Source organism: Dermacentor andersoni, chromosome 2 (assembly GCF_023375885.2).
Source record: "Dermacentor andersoni chromosome 2, qqDerAnde1_hic_scaffold, whole genome shotgun sequence".
NCBI lineage: Eukaryota > Metazoa > Arthropoda > Arachnida > Ixodida > Ixodidae > Dermacentor > Dermacentor andersoni.
The window spans coordinates 47,242,908-47,263,138 of record NC_092815.1 but is presented as its reverse complement, the minus strand read 5'-3'; the positions used below and the strand labels follow the sequence as shown (position 1 = coordinate 47,263,138).

General features: G+C 49.3%; 1 protein-coding gene across 1 annotated transcript; it reads right to left on the bottom strand.

Moving 5' to 3' along the window:
• Window positions 1–333: 333 nt before the first annotated feature.
• Window positions 334–12,714, bottom strand: LOC126542620 (polypeptide N-acetylgalactosaminyltransferase 5-like). Its single transcript, XM_072286399.1, has 3 exons — window positions 11,706–12,714; window positions 5,367–5,639; window positions 334–828 (listed from the first exon to the last, which is right to left on the bottom strand). The coding sequence occupies exons 1-3, from the start codon at window positions 12,624–12,626 to the stop codon at window positions 523–525; spliced, it is 1,500 nt and encodes a 499-aa protein (XP_072142500.1). The 5' UTR covers window positions 12,627–12,714; the 3' UTR covers window positions 334–522.
• Between the last annotated feature and the right edge of the window lie 7,517 nt (window positions 12,715–20,231).

The window sequence follows — 20,231 nt, the reverse complement described above, 5'->3', positions numbered from 1 at the left end:
AGTTTAGGACTTGTGGTGCTTATGTGCCCAGTCCTAGCGCGCAGCAAGAACATGTGTACCAAAGCAGTAATGGCGATTAGAGAGGAAGGGAGCGTGTCAGTGTCTTAACTGCCGTTGTCAGACAGGAAAGCTAGTTTCCTCGAAGAGCCTTGCTAGCTGAAAGGTGTGCTTGCCATGTGTAACTGTAAATTTGCTTTTCTCGTAATAGAGGAGTTTTAAGCAGTGTTTTGGGTTCCCTACACAGCGCTTATTTTCTTACGCTTAAGTCGCTCAAGGTCACCCCCTCCCCAAACCACGCAGTTAACCCAAATGTTCACCTCACGACATTATCTCTCTCTCTCTCTTTTAATGCAGCCATTCATTAACAAACAATCAGGCAACCTACACGGCGGCATCGAGTTGTCACAGTAGGGGCGCCGAGGCCAAGTGCCGTCTATAGGCAGGGCTTTGGAGACGGTGTAGCTTGACCGCGCCAGTCTTTGATTGACCAGAAGGCCTGGAGGTGGCAACGTGTGCCCACACTTAGTGCTCGACGGTGTCCTCGCCGCCGTCATAACCCTCCGGCGGAATTTCCGGTATCGGCGGCACTTCCCCGGGATAGATGTGCTCGAGGTACCAGCGGAAGTTGTGGCAGTTGAGGTCTTCGCGCAGCTTCTTGCGCTCCGTCAGGTCCCCCGCGTCCAGCTCGTTGAAGATGGGCTTATTCTCGTAGAAGATGTACCGGTAATCGTCCATCCACACCTCGGCCGCACGCTTGGTGTTGCGCGCGTGGCTGTCCTTCTCGTTGGGGATCGTGTAAGGACGCAGAGACCGGAACACGTGGCCCACCTTAGCAGGACAGTAGAAGGGAGAGAGAGAGAGAAAACGGTCGGGGCCGTTCACGCGTGACCACGCAGCTCTGATGTACCTCGAAAAATTTAATTCAGAAAGAATCTAAAAGCAACTCGCTCGCAAGCCCACCATACTATAGACGAAACCGTCGCTGATCACGAGCAGCAATTGGTCGGAAGCTGCGCTTGATGTGGCCGAGGCTATCTTGGCCACCATTCGGCCCCTTTCGTGGGACCTTCCCAGCCCATTCACGTCATTGGGAGCTCGCCTTTTCGGCCCTGCTGCCAGATATTCGGAAGTCCTACGCAGTGACGTACCAGCTATATTTCGAGAGGGGGGAGGGGGGGGGGGCAAGCTTCCATCCCTGTTCTCTCTCTCGCTCCAAATATATATATATATATATATATATATATATATTATAAGTAGCCAACAAACAATGATACGAAGGACAGCATAGGGTAAATTATCCGTAGTTCTTAACTGAATGAAAAAAAAAGATAAATAAATGAGAATGAAAGTGGATGAAAGAAACGCCGCCTCCATTCCACCCCGTGAAAGTGGACATACAGTGAAGCTGTTGCCGACGTTAGACAAGTACCACCACCCCAACCGACGTTGGAAGACGTTACACAAGCAACGTCACCACAAGCGACGTACGTCACGTGCGCACGCACGTGAGCGAAAGTGCAGCATACATCCTCATTCTTCTATAGGCCCTCCGCCAAGAGCAAGGGCCTTACTGAACTAACTCAATGTTTAGAAGTAAATCGCGTCAGAGAAATGCGTAAAGTACGACTTGCACACAAGCTGCAGGCATGATAGCTTCGGACTGTAATAATAATATACGAGAAAACATAATTATGTTACGCGGAAACTGAAATTCAAAGCCCTTGTCCAGCTGCCGTTTGAGGTCTGCCTGAGTGGCCTCGAGCGCTAGGTGGCGGCACTGTTTTTGGAGAGAGTTTGCCATAAACGTCGATTACGGTCGCAGCACACGCTGTGTGACAGATGCAACGTGCAGAGCGGCCACGCGTCAAGGACAGATACATTGTGTGCACACATTCGGCACGTGCGCACGCAAGTGTGCGGAAGTGCAGCATACATCCTCATCCTTCTAGGCCTTCGGCCTAGCGCAAGTCAGAATTGCACTAACGGAATTTCTCAAGGTAAAATGCGTCAGGAAATTCGTAACGTACGACTTATACAAAACCTGCACACCTCATGGCATCGGATTGTAATTCGAATATACGAGAAAATAATTCTCTTACGCGTAAACTCACTCACAAGCACTATTTCCAGCTGCAGGTCGCGGTCTGTGAGTGGCCGCGACAGCTTGATTGTGGCACTGTTTATTGGGTGAGCACACAGACCGAAAAATCCCGACCAACCAGAGGATAACAGCTTCGCTTCAAAACAACTGGCCGCAGGTGGGCTACGAACCCACGTCTTCGCGATGCTCTTACCAAATGAGCTACCGCGGCACCGTTTTCCCATCCACTTTCTGAGGCATTTATGTTTATCTGCTAGGGTGGGTTTATTGACCAGTTGCTTTCACACAAAAACTTCACGTCACGTGGACGTGACGGCTGCGGCAGGAACGATGCTCCACCTCTGCCGCTAAGTCCGTGAGTGTTGGCGCTGACTAATTCAGGGTTATAGTTCTAGTAGATAAATATAAATACCCCAGAAACCAGATGTGAAAACGGCGCCGCAGTACCTCATTTGGTAAAAGCATCGCGCGCCTAATGCGAAGACGTGGGTTCGTATCCCACCTGCGGCCAGTTGTTTTTTCACCTACTTTCATTTCCATTTATTTACAATTTGTTTTTTATTCACTTAAGAACTACGGATAATTTCCCCTATGCTGTACTTGTTTGTTGGTTTCTTATATGACTAAGAAAAATAGGGCCCTCGGTTTCCTTCCTTCACAGATATATATATATATATATATATATATATATATATATATATATATATATATATATATATATATATATATATATATATATATATATATATATATATATATATATATATATATATATATATACTGTCATGACTTTAATTGTCATGGACAGATCGCATTATAAATTACACATGAACTATTACAGACAGTGTTCCCAAAATATTTTCAAGCTTCTCGCTGAATTGAGCCAAAAATGACGCTAGAGTTAACGCTAAAGCTGTCAAATAGATTTTAAATAAAGCATGCGTTTTTGAACTATATAAGCTGACGTGAAGTAAATCATTTACCTAGATGCTACGTGCTTGTCTAATGTCCGTGCAGGTGACGAATAAACAGATGAATTTACCAGCAAGGTGTAGAGGGCTTTTACCTTACTGATATGTTAGTATAACGGATGATAGCTGATATTCGGCATGTACGTTCAGATTGCAAGGTTACAAATACAGCACGATTCAAAATAACAAAAATAACCTAGCTTTCACAGCACGAAAAGACGCTTAATTTAAAGATTACCCCTAAATGATCCTGGTTCTCAACGGTTGTGACAGGATACCTGAATTCGTCGCAACGCGCTTGGCCGCGTGTTGTTAAAACGGGGATGACAATTAGCCGAGCTTCACAGAGGTCAAATACCACGCTTCCGCCCTAGTTCTACCTGAAACCCGAACTGAAGTGTTCGATCACGACGCTATTCTGAAAGAAAACTTGGCCTCAGCTGTTGTTTTGTTGTATTTGCCTGTGTGCAGGCGACAATGTCTGCTTTCAAAAGTGGGGGAAGGCAAATGGCCTACTTTGTCCCACTACTTTTGCACTCTTAACAGCGCGGGGGGAATATAACTGAACTTAATAGCTTGTGCCACCTTCGATTGACCATATCCTCTCGGGGCAACGGATCGGAAACGCACTCGCGCTGTTCCATTTCGGTTTCGTCGGTCCTTGCTACAGGTAATCAATGTCTATAGCTCCTCCGCGTAACATGCGCCCTTTCAAGTATTCTCCATCGCTTTCATTGCAGCTTAAACTCGACTTGTGCGCACGGTACATTTTACCAAGAACCACTTGGATCGCCGCCCACCGAGTAAACGCAATGAATATGTCTCACATCTGTCATAATTATCAGACAAAACAGAGGAAGATGGAGAATTGATGTGAATAATGAGGGCAGAACAAAGAATTTCGTTGTAGCCAGCGTTTCGACAAAGGGAGTTGTCTTCATCCGGGCAGCTGGAAATAGTGGCGAAGTTGCTGTCCTGACGAAGACAATTCCCCTTTTTGTTGCTCCAGCAACATTCCTTGTTCAACCGTTGTTTATCACTGGCGGCGCACCTGGTGGCATTATGTTGGTTTTGTTCTCGTGCAAGGAAATTGTGCTTTTTTTTTCTTTTTTTGGCACAGGGGTGTAGAGAGCAGCGAGGTGTCAACGCGAACCACCTTGGTCGACTTATAAATTTCGAGTGCTTCTCCGTCGCTGTTTAGTTTGCGCCCGCTCCCATTTTCTGTGAGCATGACGCCTCTCAGTTCTTTTGCCAGACACACGAGACAGGCGCGATCGCCGTCTGCTGCTGCTGCTGCTGCAGCATCAGTCGCGGGATGCGAATACCGTCTGCGAAAAAAGATATCTCGCAGGTGTCGTTTAGGCTCCGTGGCGCCAGTCGGCGCGCCGCCCGATGAAACAGCGTGAAATTTCAGGCGACGCTCTGGCCAGGACTAGCGCAGGAACAGCCATGGTATGGTGCACGCCGCGAGCAAGTCGAAGAATTGACAGGGTGGCGATTGAATTTAATTGTTTGTTTATGTGCCCAAAAACATACCGCAGTAAGCTTTCTAATTTGATGATTTCTAGTGGCGTAGCCATTAAAAGAAGAAGGGGTGGGGAGGCGGAGGGAGAGGCGTCAGTCATCTAACCTGCTTGAGCTAATAAGTTTTTAGTAAGTATATTGCAGTCTAGCATCGCGCATTTGTGTGCTTCACTTTATATTTCCTCATTAAAACCTGCGCCTCTATGTTATAAAGTTGCCGATACCTATAAGGACCCTGGCTCTCTTCCCTGCTTTTTATTCCCCAATACTCCTAAAGCCTCTTGCTTTCCTCTACCGCTGACCAGTTAACGCTGCCACCAGCTTTGCATCCCAGCGCTTTTGGAAGCGGTCTAGCCGCTTCGTATAACACCCTATCAGCCAATAACAACAACAACAACAATAATAATAATCCTGCTTCATGCGGCAGCAGTGGAACTTGTCTTCGTCAGAGCGCTGACGTTGACAAGTTCGGCTGCCGCCGTCGCCTTATGTCTTCTTTGTCGTAACGTTGGTTTCAGCGGCATTCCTCAGAGGAAAATTTTCGCCCACAACTCCGCCTTCTTTCTCAGACAACTTGGCCTGGCAAGCTTAAATTTACTTCGTTATATCAAATATTCGTTATATGCGTGTATAAGTTACATGCTTGTATTGGCATGAGTTATATTTACCCTTCCTAATTTCGTTATGCCCGTGCACTCTACATCAAACGTTCGAGAAGTCGAGCCGTTTCGACTCTGCGGTTACACGCTATACACCGCAGCGGAACTCGCCTGCGAGCAGGGCACGACTACGAGACGGCCGCCGCACATCCAGATGCGGAAGGAGAGCTCGAGGTTCTCGCCTCCCCACCCGTTCATGCCGGGGTCGTAGCCGCCCATCTGGAAGAAGTAGCGCCTGTCCACGGCGAACAGGCCGCCCGCGATGGTCGGGCTGCGCATCGGTTGGGTCGGGTCCGGGCGGCGCCAGCCCGGCGGCGGAATGATCCACGTGAAGTCGCCGTCCCACTGGAAGCTGCCCAGCTGCAGGAAGAACTCCCCTCCGCCCTGCGTGTAGTATATATGGTCACACCATCGTACGCACAAGCGCCTCCCAGTGATGAAATCTGCGTTCTGGCGCACGCTTTATCGCATACACCTGCTGCGTTCTTACATACATGCTTGTGTTACTCAAGTCACAAGCATGCTAATAGTTTCACAGCAATTGTCCAATTTATTTATTTAGTACTTTACTTTCGGTGTGAGAGCTTCAATGTGTAACGGCTTGGACACAATGCACGTACGACAGAAAGAGAGAAAATGTTTAATGGTATATGGAGAGATACAGCCACACGCGACACGACATATATGTATACGTTGTGGGGATGCGCGACTCGTACGCGTCCCCTGATATGTTGTTTTCTCGCATAGCTTCCGTCTCCTGTAATCCGGCTTCGCCGCGTGGCTTTACTGCGGCGATCGGTATGCTTGCAGGGTAGTACGAGAGATGGCGCGAGTGTTGCTCTGCTAGCGCCACCTAACGGCGGGGTTACTTGGGCGCAAAAAGGAGAAGGCTCTTCCTCTTCGGCTCGGGCTCGGAAAGCAGCGCGGACGTTCTGCGCGTGCGCCGATCCATGTTTCTGCGAGACCGTCTCGCGAAGCCTACCCCGGAATGGACGAACACGATCGTTCGAACGCGCCACCGTTCGCGTGACCGTACGCGCGAACGACCAGGCGCTGGTGTCAGCATGGAGCGAATATATTCGCTTGTTATCCGGTCGCGGTGAGTCGGACTTCCGCTATTTGTCGCGCGCCCATCGGCACGTTTTGTGGATAGCAACTCGGCTAGCAGGCATCAATCTATGAAAGGTGCAATAAATGTCCTTGTGATTGTTTGCACTACTGTGTTGTCGTTCCTTTGTCCCAAGAGCACGGGTGAGAACCCCACAATGTATAGTGTTGCGTGTGCCGAGGTATGAGCGGTCGGCTGGAGATGTGAACACCACATCCGCGATGTCAGATACTAGGAGAGCTTTTCCGGCGAAGAAGATTCTTTGTACAGCAGATTACATAGTGTGGTAGTTTAGGAGATGTTTAACATAACGGCTTCAAGCTGCTAAAGTAGCAGTTTTCGTTACCCAGCAGTCGGTTGCAATGGTGCGCATGCAGGCCAGCGTTCATGGTCCGGCACAGGCCAAAATGAACTGTCAGACATGGCGTTGAAACGCATGTTCCATTCCTTTGCCGCCGTGGAGTCGCCCGTGGTGCAGGCGCTGCCGTATGCAGATGGTGATTCACTGCCACTGGCACGGAGAGAGGCCTAACGTCAGTTCGTGAGCAAGTAGCCGTGTGTACTTTCCGGACGCCGTGATACCGCGAAGAAGCATCAGCTGTGCAAGCAGTCGATGCGTAACGTATACGGCTCGAAGCAGGCACCATCCAGGAAGGAGTGCGGTGTCCACAGTCGCCCCAACTCGATCTCTGTGAGTTCGTGCAAAATGAACGACCCAGGGCACAAACATAACGCTATATAGCGACAGGCTTGGCAACCTATACTCCAGGGGGAGTATTCTGCCAGTATTCACATTTGACTGTCCATTTTGGCCGCCGCCGATTGGCTGGACAGAGCAGCACGAACGGGCTGTACGCGTCCCCTGATATGTTGTTTTCTCGCATAGCTTCCGTCTCCTGTAATCCGGCTTTTCTTTTTTTTTTTTTTTGTCAGATTACGACTGTAAATGTGAAGTCAACATATCCATTCCATGCGGTGGACCTTTCTCGGACTGGCCCTTGCCTTATCTACCGTTAGCTCCGCGACACGGCGCTGCTGTCAGTTGTTGCTGATGGCGGTTGTGCTTCCCACGTCCACGGCGTACGGACAACGAAGTGTGATTCGTTTTCTATGAAGCAACGGGCGAACGTCCATCAAAATCCACAGGGGAAATGCAGCCCACGTATGGGGAAAGGTGTCTCGCTTTGAGAAGAGTGAGGTGGTGGTGTTGTGACTTCCCAAAAGGCCTTGAAGACTTACATGACAGTGACCGTTCGGGAAGGCCGCGTGCGGACGAATTCTACCACAGGGGCACCTCAAATTTAGTGCTGCGATGGGACAAATGTCTGAACCGGTGTGAGGATTGTGCGGAAAAATAGTGTAAGGTACGCATAATAGTAAGTATATTTGTAATTACTTGTACGTACCTAATTTTGGCTAATAAAAAATACGGGCAAAGACTGTCTGATGTGCCCTCGTGTATAGGCAGATAAGTTCACGCTGCTCTGCTTTCACTGAGCGCGTTGGTCACCTAACACTTTGCTAATCTTTCCAGGTATAGGAAGATTCAACGACGACGTTTTCACCACGGAACTTATTATGATGGGAGTCATGAGTCACGCACGCACGGACAGGACGTTGTCAGTAGAGGGTTCCGTAACAAGAAATGGCAGCGGCGATCAAGCAAATAAATTTTTAAATAATGTGCACTCTGGGTAGCGTCGCTGGCGCCTTTCAGCGAAGCGGCGCGGCGCACAACAAATGCCGTGGGAAAGGCTAAGGCAGAGCGCGCAAGAGGCCAAGGCAGCGACGTGCGCGTTCCCGTCCCTTGGGGGCGACCTCCCACGTGTAAGGCGCCTTTTAATGCATTCGGATTCAAGGGTGCGTGCTGGCACGCAACGGAAAAAAAGAAAGAAGAAAAATATTGTAAAAATAAAAAGGGCTACCGCTCTTGACGACAGCCGATTGTTACGACTCTCGCTGAGGTCTCCTCCGCGGTCGTCGGTGCGGGCTGGAAACAACAAACATGGAAATCCTTTTCGGAACGCTGAATCATATGTATACGGCTCGCGTGCGTGCGCGGTTTTCCTTCCTCCCTTTATTTTACGACACCTGGGCCGTTCGCTGCGTCTCGGCTTTGGAAAGTTGCGACCGCAGGAGAATAGGACGAAGAAAACAAAAGAATTGGAAAACGAACAAAAGGAACAAGACGGCAACGAGCGCTCGTGGCACAGGGGACAGTGCCAAGGCCATGGCGTGTGCATAACTCTTCTTCTTCGGCGCCGGCCGGAGGATACATACGCAGAAACTCCGGAAATGGACTACAGCGGATACTTTGTATACTCTCGGCTGTATTATATATATGTGTGTGTGTGTGTATAGATGTTCGCAGCTCGACGGCACAGAGACACCTGCGTGCACTCGAGCGCCGCTTGCGGACATCGTGAAGGCCGCCCGGTGCCGTCGACCACATACGTACGGCCGCCCCTTCGTTCTTTCTTTTTCTTCTTTTTTTTCCTTCGCGCTAGCTGGACACGTAATCAGGGAGGAGTAGTTCTTGCGACTGGCTCGCAGCAGCGATCGAGGAAAGAGGAAGCCGTTGCAGAGAGAGAGAGAGAGAGAAAGAGCGAAGTTTGTCGATCAAGGCTCTTTCATTGATGAAGTGACGGCGCCTTGGCGGCGGCCCAGTTGTTTACACAAGGCCTTTGACGCGGAGGAATGGCCGGTCGGTTCTGCAGATTCCTCGCATATCGCGATTACGCCCCATGGCTGCGCCACTGCCTGCCTCTGGTGCGCTCTACACTACGTCAGCGCTCCGTCACGAAGAGCCGCCCGGCGTTTTGCAGTTTCTGCGCAAATTTGGCTCGTTGACGAAAGCGGTGCGCTTGGAGAAGTAGGTAGCTCACGAGGCCGTTGCTAAGGCAGCTCCGGAGGGAACTCTTGGGCGGCTGGCGAGAGGCGTCCGGCGCCGTCCCGTTTTCCTTGCAGCCTCGTAAAGCTCTTTAAGAGCGCTGACGCATTCCTTTGCGCGTGACTCATTCGTGAGCGAATCTACAAAACACTCGTACGCTAGCGTAGCGGCGTGCCAGCCGACGAGAGAGAGAGGGTAATAAAGAACTGGCAGTGCTTTCGAGCACGTGTTTCTTGCGCAGGGATGACGTAACGTGTTAGAACCGCCAATGCATATGTGTAACCTATGGAGATACTGGTGATTCGGACGCTTCTATGGATAGGTAAACGGCTGTGGGTTTTCAGGTTTCGCGAATTCTTGGCACGTTGTGCATGTTGAGAAATACCGACTAAAACGTTTCCGACGTAAGCATCTTGCAGGGAAGGACACATACAAAACAAGTTTGGCTTGCTTGTAAGAAGAAATGAGGATAAGTGCGCGTATGGGTCCTCTTCGTGCGTATTTTGGACAACGACCAGGAAAATATTTGGAATGTACTAGAAAGTGGAATTGGTATGTCAATTTGTTATTCCATAGCTTCGTACATCGACACAACTCCATCACGGACGTAAGTTGAAGCGAGGAACAAAGCAGGGCTGGGGTCACCTCGATAAATATTCAGAATATTTACGCTCTGAAGCAAACGAGCATACAGCAACAACCGTCAACACAGCCCACGGCAAGCGCTCGCGATTTGGTTACGATTTGATAGTTATGACTACACTTTAGAGCCCTCTCAAGTCAGCACAACCACAGCTGCCACACAAAGCGTTGCTTGTCTAAGTTGTAACCGATGGGCGTGGACTATAACGTACTTCAAGAAGGCGCGCGCCCACGGCATCGGCAAGGCTACTTTCGTTTGCATTCATCAGTTTAAGGTGGCCAACTAGACAAGTACAATATCGATTACGTGCTATAATGTTGGGCTTCGTGACAACGATAAACTGAGTTCTAGAGAAAGTGTGTGTGCATACATATATATAGGAAATTATATTTCTCCGTCATCTTAACCTTATCTTATGTTGACCGCTTGCACTAATTCACGGTGATGTCCAGCCTGTTTATCGATAATCTCCCTCATCATATCCGCAATGAGTGTAGTCCCTCATGCAGGATATTTTTCTTTTTTAGCTGCACCAAATTTTTAAAAGATTGCCTATGGCAGATAGCACAATTCTAACCCTTGATCTAAATTACTCGATGAGGCGGTCATTACTTCTACGAGAAATCAAACTGTTGAATTACATAATTAACGTAATTACGCTAATCAACTTCTTAATTACGTTACGCCACATATTTTAATCTCACGGCGTATACACCTGGAATGATTTCTCTGAACAGCACCGGTTCCGAGATATTAATTTTCAAAGTGTCCGTCGAAATGCATAACTGTTCCAGTTACTTTTATGCTTCAATGCATAAAACGGCGGTTTCTTAAAAAAAGTAACTGGAAGTAACTGTGCGAGGCCGGCTTGACCGGCACGTTATGAACCTGTAGTTTGTCTTTTTGTTTTTTATTTTGTTTTATTTCTTTGTTTATTTTGTGATACCCACCGTTGACCATCACTCCTGCTTAGGCCACTGAGCGATCCTTTTCATTAATGTTGATGTTCTATTGATATCGTAGAATCGTAATTTACCAGCACCGCTCGAAATGTTTTTTCTGTTAATGTCAGTTAAATATTATTTCTCGGCATAGCAATGAAAACCAAAAATTCCAGCAGAACTCTTCTGACGATGAATGCCGACATTAATGCGATTACTATTGAATCAGTGCAACGACACACCGCACTGTGAGCGCCGAACGCGTCATGTACGAGGCGTGTATAGATGCAGCGAGGCTCCTCTCTCGCGCTTTCCTCTGGACACGCTGCGCCATCTAGGGGCGCCACCGTGAAATCCGCACGTAACGCGTGTGCGTATATTCAAACAAGATTGCCTGCAAATATAAGGCTTGGGTCCGATGCCACCCAGCATCGTAGAAATCGTAAAGGATTTTTTTTTCGTGGAAGAGGGGCGCAAACCCAGTTCACAAGTTGGTGTGACATTTGGTTTCTGATATGGTTCCCTATGCGCAGCAGGCCAGTGCTTGTATACGCATTAGACCAGGGTCTACCCAAGGACCCGGGAGGATACATATCACAGAAATATTGTGCATATCCTCCTTGCAAGTGATCCAAGTTGGCGGGAAAACAGTTAAAGGTACAGACAGAGAGACAGATACCAGGAAATGCGTGAAGTATCAACACCGCTAATCACAATAAAGAATTTTGATGTGGCAGTGTGTGCATCAACTTGTTCCAGTTGTATGCAAGTGCGTAGCCCAAAGCTCCGAGCCGAACATCGCGCCCGCCATTGAGCTTCCCCAAAAGTGGTTTTCCGCCTGCTATATACAGATCCTGCTCACGTATACCTGGTGCAGGAACGACCGATCGTTGATGATGGTGATGACTGGGCTGGCTATGGTGGTGGGGTCGTCGCTGACGACCGTGACCAGCGGCTCGAGCCAGCCGTCGAACACCTCGCAGTGGGAGTCCAGGAAGACGACCACGTCGCCGAGCGCAGCCTTGGCGCCGGCCAGCCGAGCCCTGATCAGGCCCTCGCGCTGCGACAGCCTCAGCAGGCGGATGAAGCCTGGCCGGAAGTGGCGCCTCAGGAAGCGGTACAGCTGCGACTTCACCTCCGGCAGGTCGCTGAAGTCGTCCACGAGCACGACCTCGCGCAGGATGCGCGGCGGGCTCCGGTTCACGACGCTGTACACGGTGCGCAGCAGCGCCGACAGGATCTCGTTGTAGAAGGTTATGACCACGCTTACCGATGGCAGGTCCTTCGGGTACGTCAACACCAGGCACTTGCGCGGCCGGTTGTCAAACACCGTCCGGTTCAAGGGTATCCTGTCGCTCAAGTACACGTTGAAGCCAGCCTTGCTGTACTGCTTGTCGGCCGCCACTTTCTCGGGTCCCGAGAGGTACACGCCGCGGCCGTCCCGTCCCCAGTCCTTGCGGAAACGAGCCATGAACTCCCGCTCTTCGGCGTCCTCGCCGGACGTGTCCTCCGGGCCGTCGATGACCGCGTCGGGCGTCGACAGGGCGTCGTAGAAGGAGACCGCGGTGCCCTCGGTGGTCGGCATCCACTTCCAGGCGTTGTTGGCAGACTTCTGGGTGGACCGCCGCGAGCGCCTGGCGCCCGCTTTTCGGGTGGCAGAGGGCGCCGACTTTCCGTGGTGGTACCACGCGTCCTTCCAGATGACGAACAGCGTGAAGGCGATCATGAAGGCGATCGAGATTTTGAGCACGAAGCGGGACCGACGCCGCCGCGAAGGGAACAGCGGCATGTTCGACACGTCGCAGCAGCTTCCAGTGTTCCGTCCTCTTCTTCTTTAGCTCGCCTCGGGAAAATGGGCTACCAGAGAGGGTGAATTTTCGGGCACGAAAAGACGAAGACAAACAAACGAGGACGAAGCGCGCAATAGAGCCTACATATATCTCCAGCGAAATTTTATCGAAGACCACGCGGAGCTCACTTATGCGGAACGATTTCGTTGCTGCACATTCTGCGCATTTGTTCCCGCTGCGCAGTCGCATTCAGCTGGAAGTCACGCATTTTGTAAACGTTCTTTTCATATTTTTTTATTCATTTCTTAGACTCACGTCATGCCAAATGCATGAACTATCCTCAGTAACGGCCGCGCGGCCACGTGCATAGACAATGCGATATAGGGTAAATAAATATCCTTATACAGTACGGAACATGACCCCTTATTTCTTTAGATTACACTAAGGTGTACACTAACAGTCACGCATTGCTCGCCTATCCCGATGGCTCTCGCGTTATCCTTTCAGCTACAACGGTTACGGTGTCTCTTCTCCCGTTCGAAGTGATGCACAATCGCTGGCTTTTTCGAAGGTGATCGCACGAGCACTGCAGCGCCCCCTCGTACGCCTTCTGCCATGGAGGAAGGAAGTAAACTGGGAGGGATCACTGCGAATGAGCGCGCGGTGCGAAGCGCGCGGCAAGGGGTGAAGGGTGAGGCAGGAGTGCGCACGCTCCTTCTTCTATAGCCCGGCCGTGGCTGCGCGTGGCTGTCCATGTGGCTGAGCGCATATGCAGCCCGCGTGCCCTACCTTGGAGGCAATCTTGGGCGGGTAGAAAGGCTGGGCAGGTGAGCTGATGACTGGTATCTTGACGTGCGCTGTCTTCCCGCGTGCCTATATATAGTATACCTGGAGGTCGCGTAATCTCAAGCTTAGGAATCGCGTTGTAGCGAGGTAGGACGAAACAATCGCCCTCCCCTCTGTTTGCGCTCTTCATCACTTCAGCGTTGTGACACCGAGTGTTTGCGATCGTCGAAGGAGTTCTGTTCATGTTTGCCTGTGCGCGCGCGACACCATGCTTGTTAATTTAAAATAACTTACAGCCCATTTTTATGGCACCAATTTTCTTTCTTTTTTTTTATTGCAGCGGAAAGCTTACCGGTCAGAGTGTCCAATCATGCAGTGGTAACGCGGAAGAAGCATTGGAAAATTTTCATCATAATTTTCCTGATAAAATTCATTCTGGAAACAGTGACAGGTGAGCGCGATAGCGATTATGTATGCAGGCATTAGTGGGAAACAGACGACAATTATGTATATTCCTAGTTGTAAGTGTCGTAGCCAGTGAATGTAACAAGCGTTGTGACGTCACATCTGACGTATCGCGAGCAATGTGTGTACATTGCCAAGCAAGACGCTGTCTTATCGATTAAACTTACTCGCCACGAAACGCGCAGAAGCTGCCTTCTTGCCCGGCTACAGCAGTAAGAAAGTAATATTCTATTTATCAAGCAGATGTTTCTGCGGTTTGCTGAAGTGTTGAATTATTTCTACAATGACAGCTATACGTGTTCTCGTGGTTTCCTGTCCATGCCACCGCTTTGGTCACACACAATGGCATTTTTTTTTCCAGCCATGGTCAAGCTAAGTGGTAGGATATGCCAGTAGGGTTAGCGCTGGCGCCCACATCCGGCACATTTAGTCAATGGCATTTCGCATCCCACAGGGAGACCGCATAGTTCGGGGTACTCGCTCTCAACGTCGCGCCCGCCGAAAGCGCACTCGTGGGCGCCGCCATGCATGCAATGCGGGACGCTCTGCCGCTCCACCCGTTGCCGCGAAGTCTTCTATTGTTACTTCATAATGCGCACAAGCTAAAGCGCAAACGTGTACGTAATATAAAAACTGCGATCTTAAACTCTAAATATGCGGCACTTCAAAATAGCCGAGTTACGCGAAGATATAATCTCATTGCTATACACCTCAAATCCTGAGGTTTCACCGTGAGTTCATGCCACTAACAGTTCATTTTTTTTTTTATACTTTCCGTGCCATTTATAATGTCAATTATAATTCCTTCTAAAATCGCGAACAGCATGCTCGATGCTGGTGACACGTTCTCTGGTAGTTGTCGGCCCCTTTTTGATTGGAAAACAAATGTTTACTGCAGTTTATACGGCCGATAAAACTACGAATCTTAATTCGCCTAGTTGTCTATAACACTTTGCTACCGCTATCAATGCTTCGCGTTTCGGCTGAAACTGCGACTTCGTTTTTCTTCTCTTTTTTTTTTTACGTTCACAGACATTTCACCACGCGTTTCCCTTTCGCGAAAATCCGATTTCGATACCTTATATTATGTGTATCGCTATATCTATTCCCACCATGGCTAAATTTTATTTTTGTATTACATAAAGAAACGTTTCATGTTATACTATATCAATGTTCCAGAAACAATTGAATGATCGAAATTATAAGCTGAATGACGCCTAATAATTGCTACTATAATACAAATTTACGACAAATTAGCTTCAAGAGAGCTGTCAGAAGCCAGAAGAAGGATATTTAGAAAATTCCTCGTGCTGCGCAAGAGTCCCGAACCGCACTAGTACCGTATTCTCGTCTACTATTAATAGTAAACCGTCTGCGATAGGAAGCACGTCTCCTCTGTTTTTGAAAACTTCTCGGTACGGCACTGCTCCACAACGACGACGACGCAAGCGATCTTGAAGCGCTCTTCTTCAACACAGCAAGAAGACTCGGGCTTGAATGCGACCACACCGAAAGAGAAGAGGGAGAGAGCCGGGCACGAAGAGAGCCATTCATGAATCCGTGAGGCGTCGGGGCCAGCTGCAGTCAACGAGGAGAAAAGTCAAAGAAAGGAAGCTGGCGAGGCAACGTCCGCCCAAAAAAGGCGGCGCGTCGGACGGCAACGGTCCCAAAAATAGATCTGCGCGCACTCCGCGACCCCAAACAGAGCGAGAACCCTCGCGAGTCGACGCTTCCTAGGCTACGCGAGATTAAGCTAAACGCAGCGTCGCCATTCACAGATATGGTGAATTGGGCCCGGTTTTCGGAGCCTCCGTGGTCTGCAGCCGCACGGATTCACTCGAAAGCAGTAATCAGTATGTCGGGGTCGCTCAAATGATTCAGGAAGTGAAAGTGTAGAGGCTACCACGCAAGACAGAGAGAGAGAAAGAGATAGCTGAGGGGGGGGGGGGGGGGTGAACAGCGAGATTAGCATGCAGTAGAATGAACAAAACAAACCATATAAAACGAACCGATGCGCTGAGCGCATCCAGTGCATCTTTCCTGTTAGTATCACGTCGGCCAAGTCCCGTAGTCTGCGCTGTTCGGCTTGTTGAGCGTGAACTAACTACAGGCCAGCTAGTGCAGCATCTGATACTCCTGAAAAGTGGATAGCTTATCGCTACGCAACATTTCAGTAGAAAAATGAGAGTGCTGTAGCAAGACACGACTTTTTCAGCAATACCATTCCCTCTCTTTTTCAAAGTAATCCTCGAAAATTTTGGCTTGTTATCAACGGTCCCCAAAAACACGAGGTTGTGTTTCGTGATGATCAGGAAAAGGCAATTCCAAGCAACAGGTGCTGTGTCATGATGCTAAGTGTATTCAAATTATCGCTTTCTAATTATATTAGCATCGTCTTGCTTAAGCTTGATTGCCCTGATTTACCTATTATGGGTCACATTATCATCGATGCATTCGGAATCTTTAACATCGTACAAAACCTGAAGAACACTGTACTTGGTGCTGCCGAAATTACCTCCCAAATTGTGAACCGAAGCGCTAAATGTTGTTCAATTATTTCGGCACAACTCTTCAGAGTCTTTTAGAATATGCTGTGTTACCCAGCGATTTTTTTCCAATTATTCTCGTACTTCCAGCGTATCTGCAATGAAGTCTTCCCTTCCTTATTTCTCACGCAAAAGAATTGTTGCCCGTCCCTGTCTTTTTCACAAAATTTTTTTCACTAACCATGATATAGAGTACGCTCTCTTAATGCGCCTTTCATCACGCGTTGATCACCGCTTTAAAGTTCAAGTGCCGAGCTGCCGCACCAACTTGTACTTTCATTCACTCGTTTCAATGACGTCATCGGAACGAAACCACCTCTCCGCCTCTATCGCCAGCAACAAAGAGGAATCCGCATTCAAGACTTACATCCGCAACAACGTACCACAACTGTACCACTCCTCTCTGTAACGCCGCAATGGCGTTGATAGTATTTCAAATAAATAGATAAATAAAATCCTCGTGTAAAGAAGTTAACCAGACAGTCCAGTTTGCTATACCCTTCATGAGGGGAGGAGGTGGGGGGACAGAGAGAGATAGCGAAGGCAAGAACTAAGATAGTACATGTGCACTGGACGAGGCACCGCGTTTCTACAGCCAGGCACTCCTGTCTGTTACTTTCTGGAACTGAATAAACCGTCATGAAACTTTTCTGCGCTGATGAGCGCCGAGGCCTAGCTCCCAGGACCTTAGCTTTAGTAAAAAAGCCGATCGCTCAGTTCAGTTCAAGGCGCACCCCCCCCCCCCCTCCCCCTCAGGAGAGCCTAGCGTTGTTTCTCAAAGCGGGAACAGTGGCATATAGGATTCAGCCGAACATCGTCAATTTATACAGGGGTCAATTGCTGTCACTTGCGCGAAGCTGTTCATTCGCGGGTAAATTTACCCACGGGTAGCTTCGCGCACTGCAGTCCCTGGCTTAGTGCAAGAACAGGCCAGCGCGCAGGGTATCTTATATTTTCTCGACGCAGTGTAATAATTTGAATATTTTTATAGATCTCAAAGAAAGAAAGAAATAAAATACCACAAAATGAGGCGATAACGGTTGTGTGAAAGGGATTGTAACGATCATGAAGTTGTAAGGAACTGTTCATCTATTTCTATGACGAATCCCAGTAAAAGGCAGCACCTCTTGCACACAAGACGAACTTGAAGTCTATCCTCTGGCTGATTGGGGAATAGGCTGCTGTTCTTCGTCCACACGAAGCTCACTTCCCCAGCTTGCCGAGCGCGCAGCTTATGTAACTTGTCAAGCGTGGCGGAATTACAAGGGAAGCGCGACGTGATCAATCAAGTCGAGGGTATAGGCCCCTCGAAAAAGCAGCACTGTGCGACGATCACGCTTGGATGATGAACCGTCTGCGGTCCGGCTTTCGGCAACTCTTTTCTGGCGGAAGATTAATAGACGTCATTAGGACCAGCGCAAATACAAGCAAAAAGGGAGACGGAACTCCATCCTTTCTCCACTCTTGCTTCCCAGAAAACCGCACTTCGCACGTCGTTCGTACACAAAAACCCTTTCCCTGGGGAGAGCCAGCACAATGGACCGAGCGCTAGGGACCTCGAACTTCGCATTGGCAGCCGGACTGGCAGGCTGTGGCGACGGAAACGTCGGCGGCGGTCCGGGCCACCGGATTCGCATCCGGTGCTCGCTTGTTCAGAAGAGGGGTTTGTCCGGCAGCGTCCCGGGCAGATGCGGTCGCGTGTGGTCGCTGCTCAAACCGTTCGTTACTCGACTCTTGCGTATCTCTCCTCCCAGATTCAGCCTATTGCCGCACTGTCGGCAATCTGGCCACGGCTATAGCCCAGAGTCCGAGAGAGCCTGCTTCCAGAATGTCCGGTCCCTTTCGACGCATACGCAAGAGAGAACGAACGCTTTCTCCCCTTTTTCCCACATCGTCCCCGCTGCTTTTTCCCACATGCCACTTGCTCGCGCAGCTCTGCGGTTTCCGAGGTACGGAACGGCGAAAAACAAGGAGCACGCGGCATAGTAGCACCATTCATACAGCGCTGATGTCTGTGCGCGAAGCGCGCGACAGCTGCCAAGTGGAGGGTCGCTCCAGAATGAGAAATCACTTTGTCCACGGCGCACGCAAATGACAGAAGAATGGGGTACAGTCCAAACTCTCTTTCTCTCTCTCCTTCTACTCCTTTTTCATTCTTCGGACCCCTCGTTGACAAATGAATTCCCGCCCCGGTCCAAGTGGCCAGCGCTAAAGCCAGAAAGGCGCCCGTCCTCAGGGTCCGCAGCTACACGGCTCGGCCAATCCACGGAGTGGTCAAGCAGAGCCCAGCCTGCGGAGCCCGTCGGCTTCTCGTCGAGCTGCCGTCCGGCCAGTGGGGGACACAGAGGCCGCTCATCAAGACTAAAGAGCGGGCGGATCGAGCGTCCCTCTCCCCCCCTTTTCTTGCAGGTCCTTGCATCAGGCAGGTGAGCTAGGCGACCCATTGTGTCAGGCCGTTGCTCGTCCTGCTCGCCGCAGAAAGGGTTTGACCGAGAGCAGCGAGGCAAGCAGGCCGAAGCAAAAGGTGGTGGGGGACCTCGTTGCGTGGAACACAATGGCCGCAGCGACGGAAAGAGAAAGGCCTCCCGTGGCCTGATCATGGTGCCGGCATGCAAGCCCGGACTTGTCTTCCACCATGACCTGACTCGTGAAATGACGGGGCTGTGCGCGATCATATCTCACGGCGTTCAACGCAATGGTGTGCCGCCATGGTTGAGTGAACTGTGCCGCACGGCACTGGAATGTTTCTTTGAACGTAATGCAAGGGGCTCTCCTTATGCATTCAAACGGCTCCACAGAACGCCCGAGGAAGAAGAGACGGGACGACAAAGGGGCAAAGGGAAGCGCGTATTAGGGGTGATCATTTTGAAGTGTTCTGTAATTTTTTCACTAATTTCAGTAATTGTAGCCGCTAAGTTTGCAAGACATATCTGCTTGAAATGAATTTTCAGGATAACACCAGCTTCGAGATATTATTCCATCAAGTGTGGATCGAAATGCATGAGCGAACGTTCCACTTACTGTTGCACTTAAAGTAAATGGAACAGCAGTGGATACATACGGCGAGTTTGATGGCGCATACCTCAAATTGGTTTCTAGTCCGCGCTCGTATCGCGTTTCTTTCTCGTCCCTTGTATTTCGCGCTGTTCTTTGTCAGTACAAGAAAATAGACAGCATTGCCCAAGTAGTCGTTCTATGAACTTAATTCTCTTATTGTTATGCGTGCATGTGCGAACACGCATAAGAAAAAATGCTACCCAATTTTTACCATGAAGAGAAACTTTAAGTTAAGTTACCTTTAACTTCGTAAATTATAGGGAAATATAATGCCTGAACCGAGGATCGTAAGCGCTGTTTTGTATTTTTTCCTAATTCTATTTAAAGAATGTCTTAGCCATTGAACTAACGTCGCTATAAACAAGGTGATTTATGGTGACTAATGATACTCCTCGGTAATGATCAGAACAAAAATGTACGTAAAAACGCATCATGGAAAGAAAGGAGTTCACTGCGACGTGGCCAACAAAGCATATATACTTATGATATACTTGAAATGCACTCGGTCTGCAAACTTATTTAGCATTTTCTGGCTATTCGCGATGTATACGTCTTGTTGGCTATATAGTACTCTTGAGTAAAACTTACCTTACTAAGAATAGTTTCGAGGTGACAAATAGCTACCGACAAATCTATTTGCCAATTAAGGCCTCTACTGGTAGTTTTACTGACCGTGTCCTGTCTTCTCTTGTGCCTTAGCTTGTGTCCCAGTATAGTTCGCGCTCTGAATTTAGCCATGCTTCCATACCA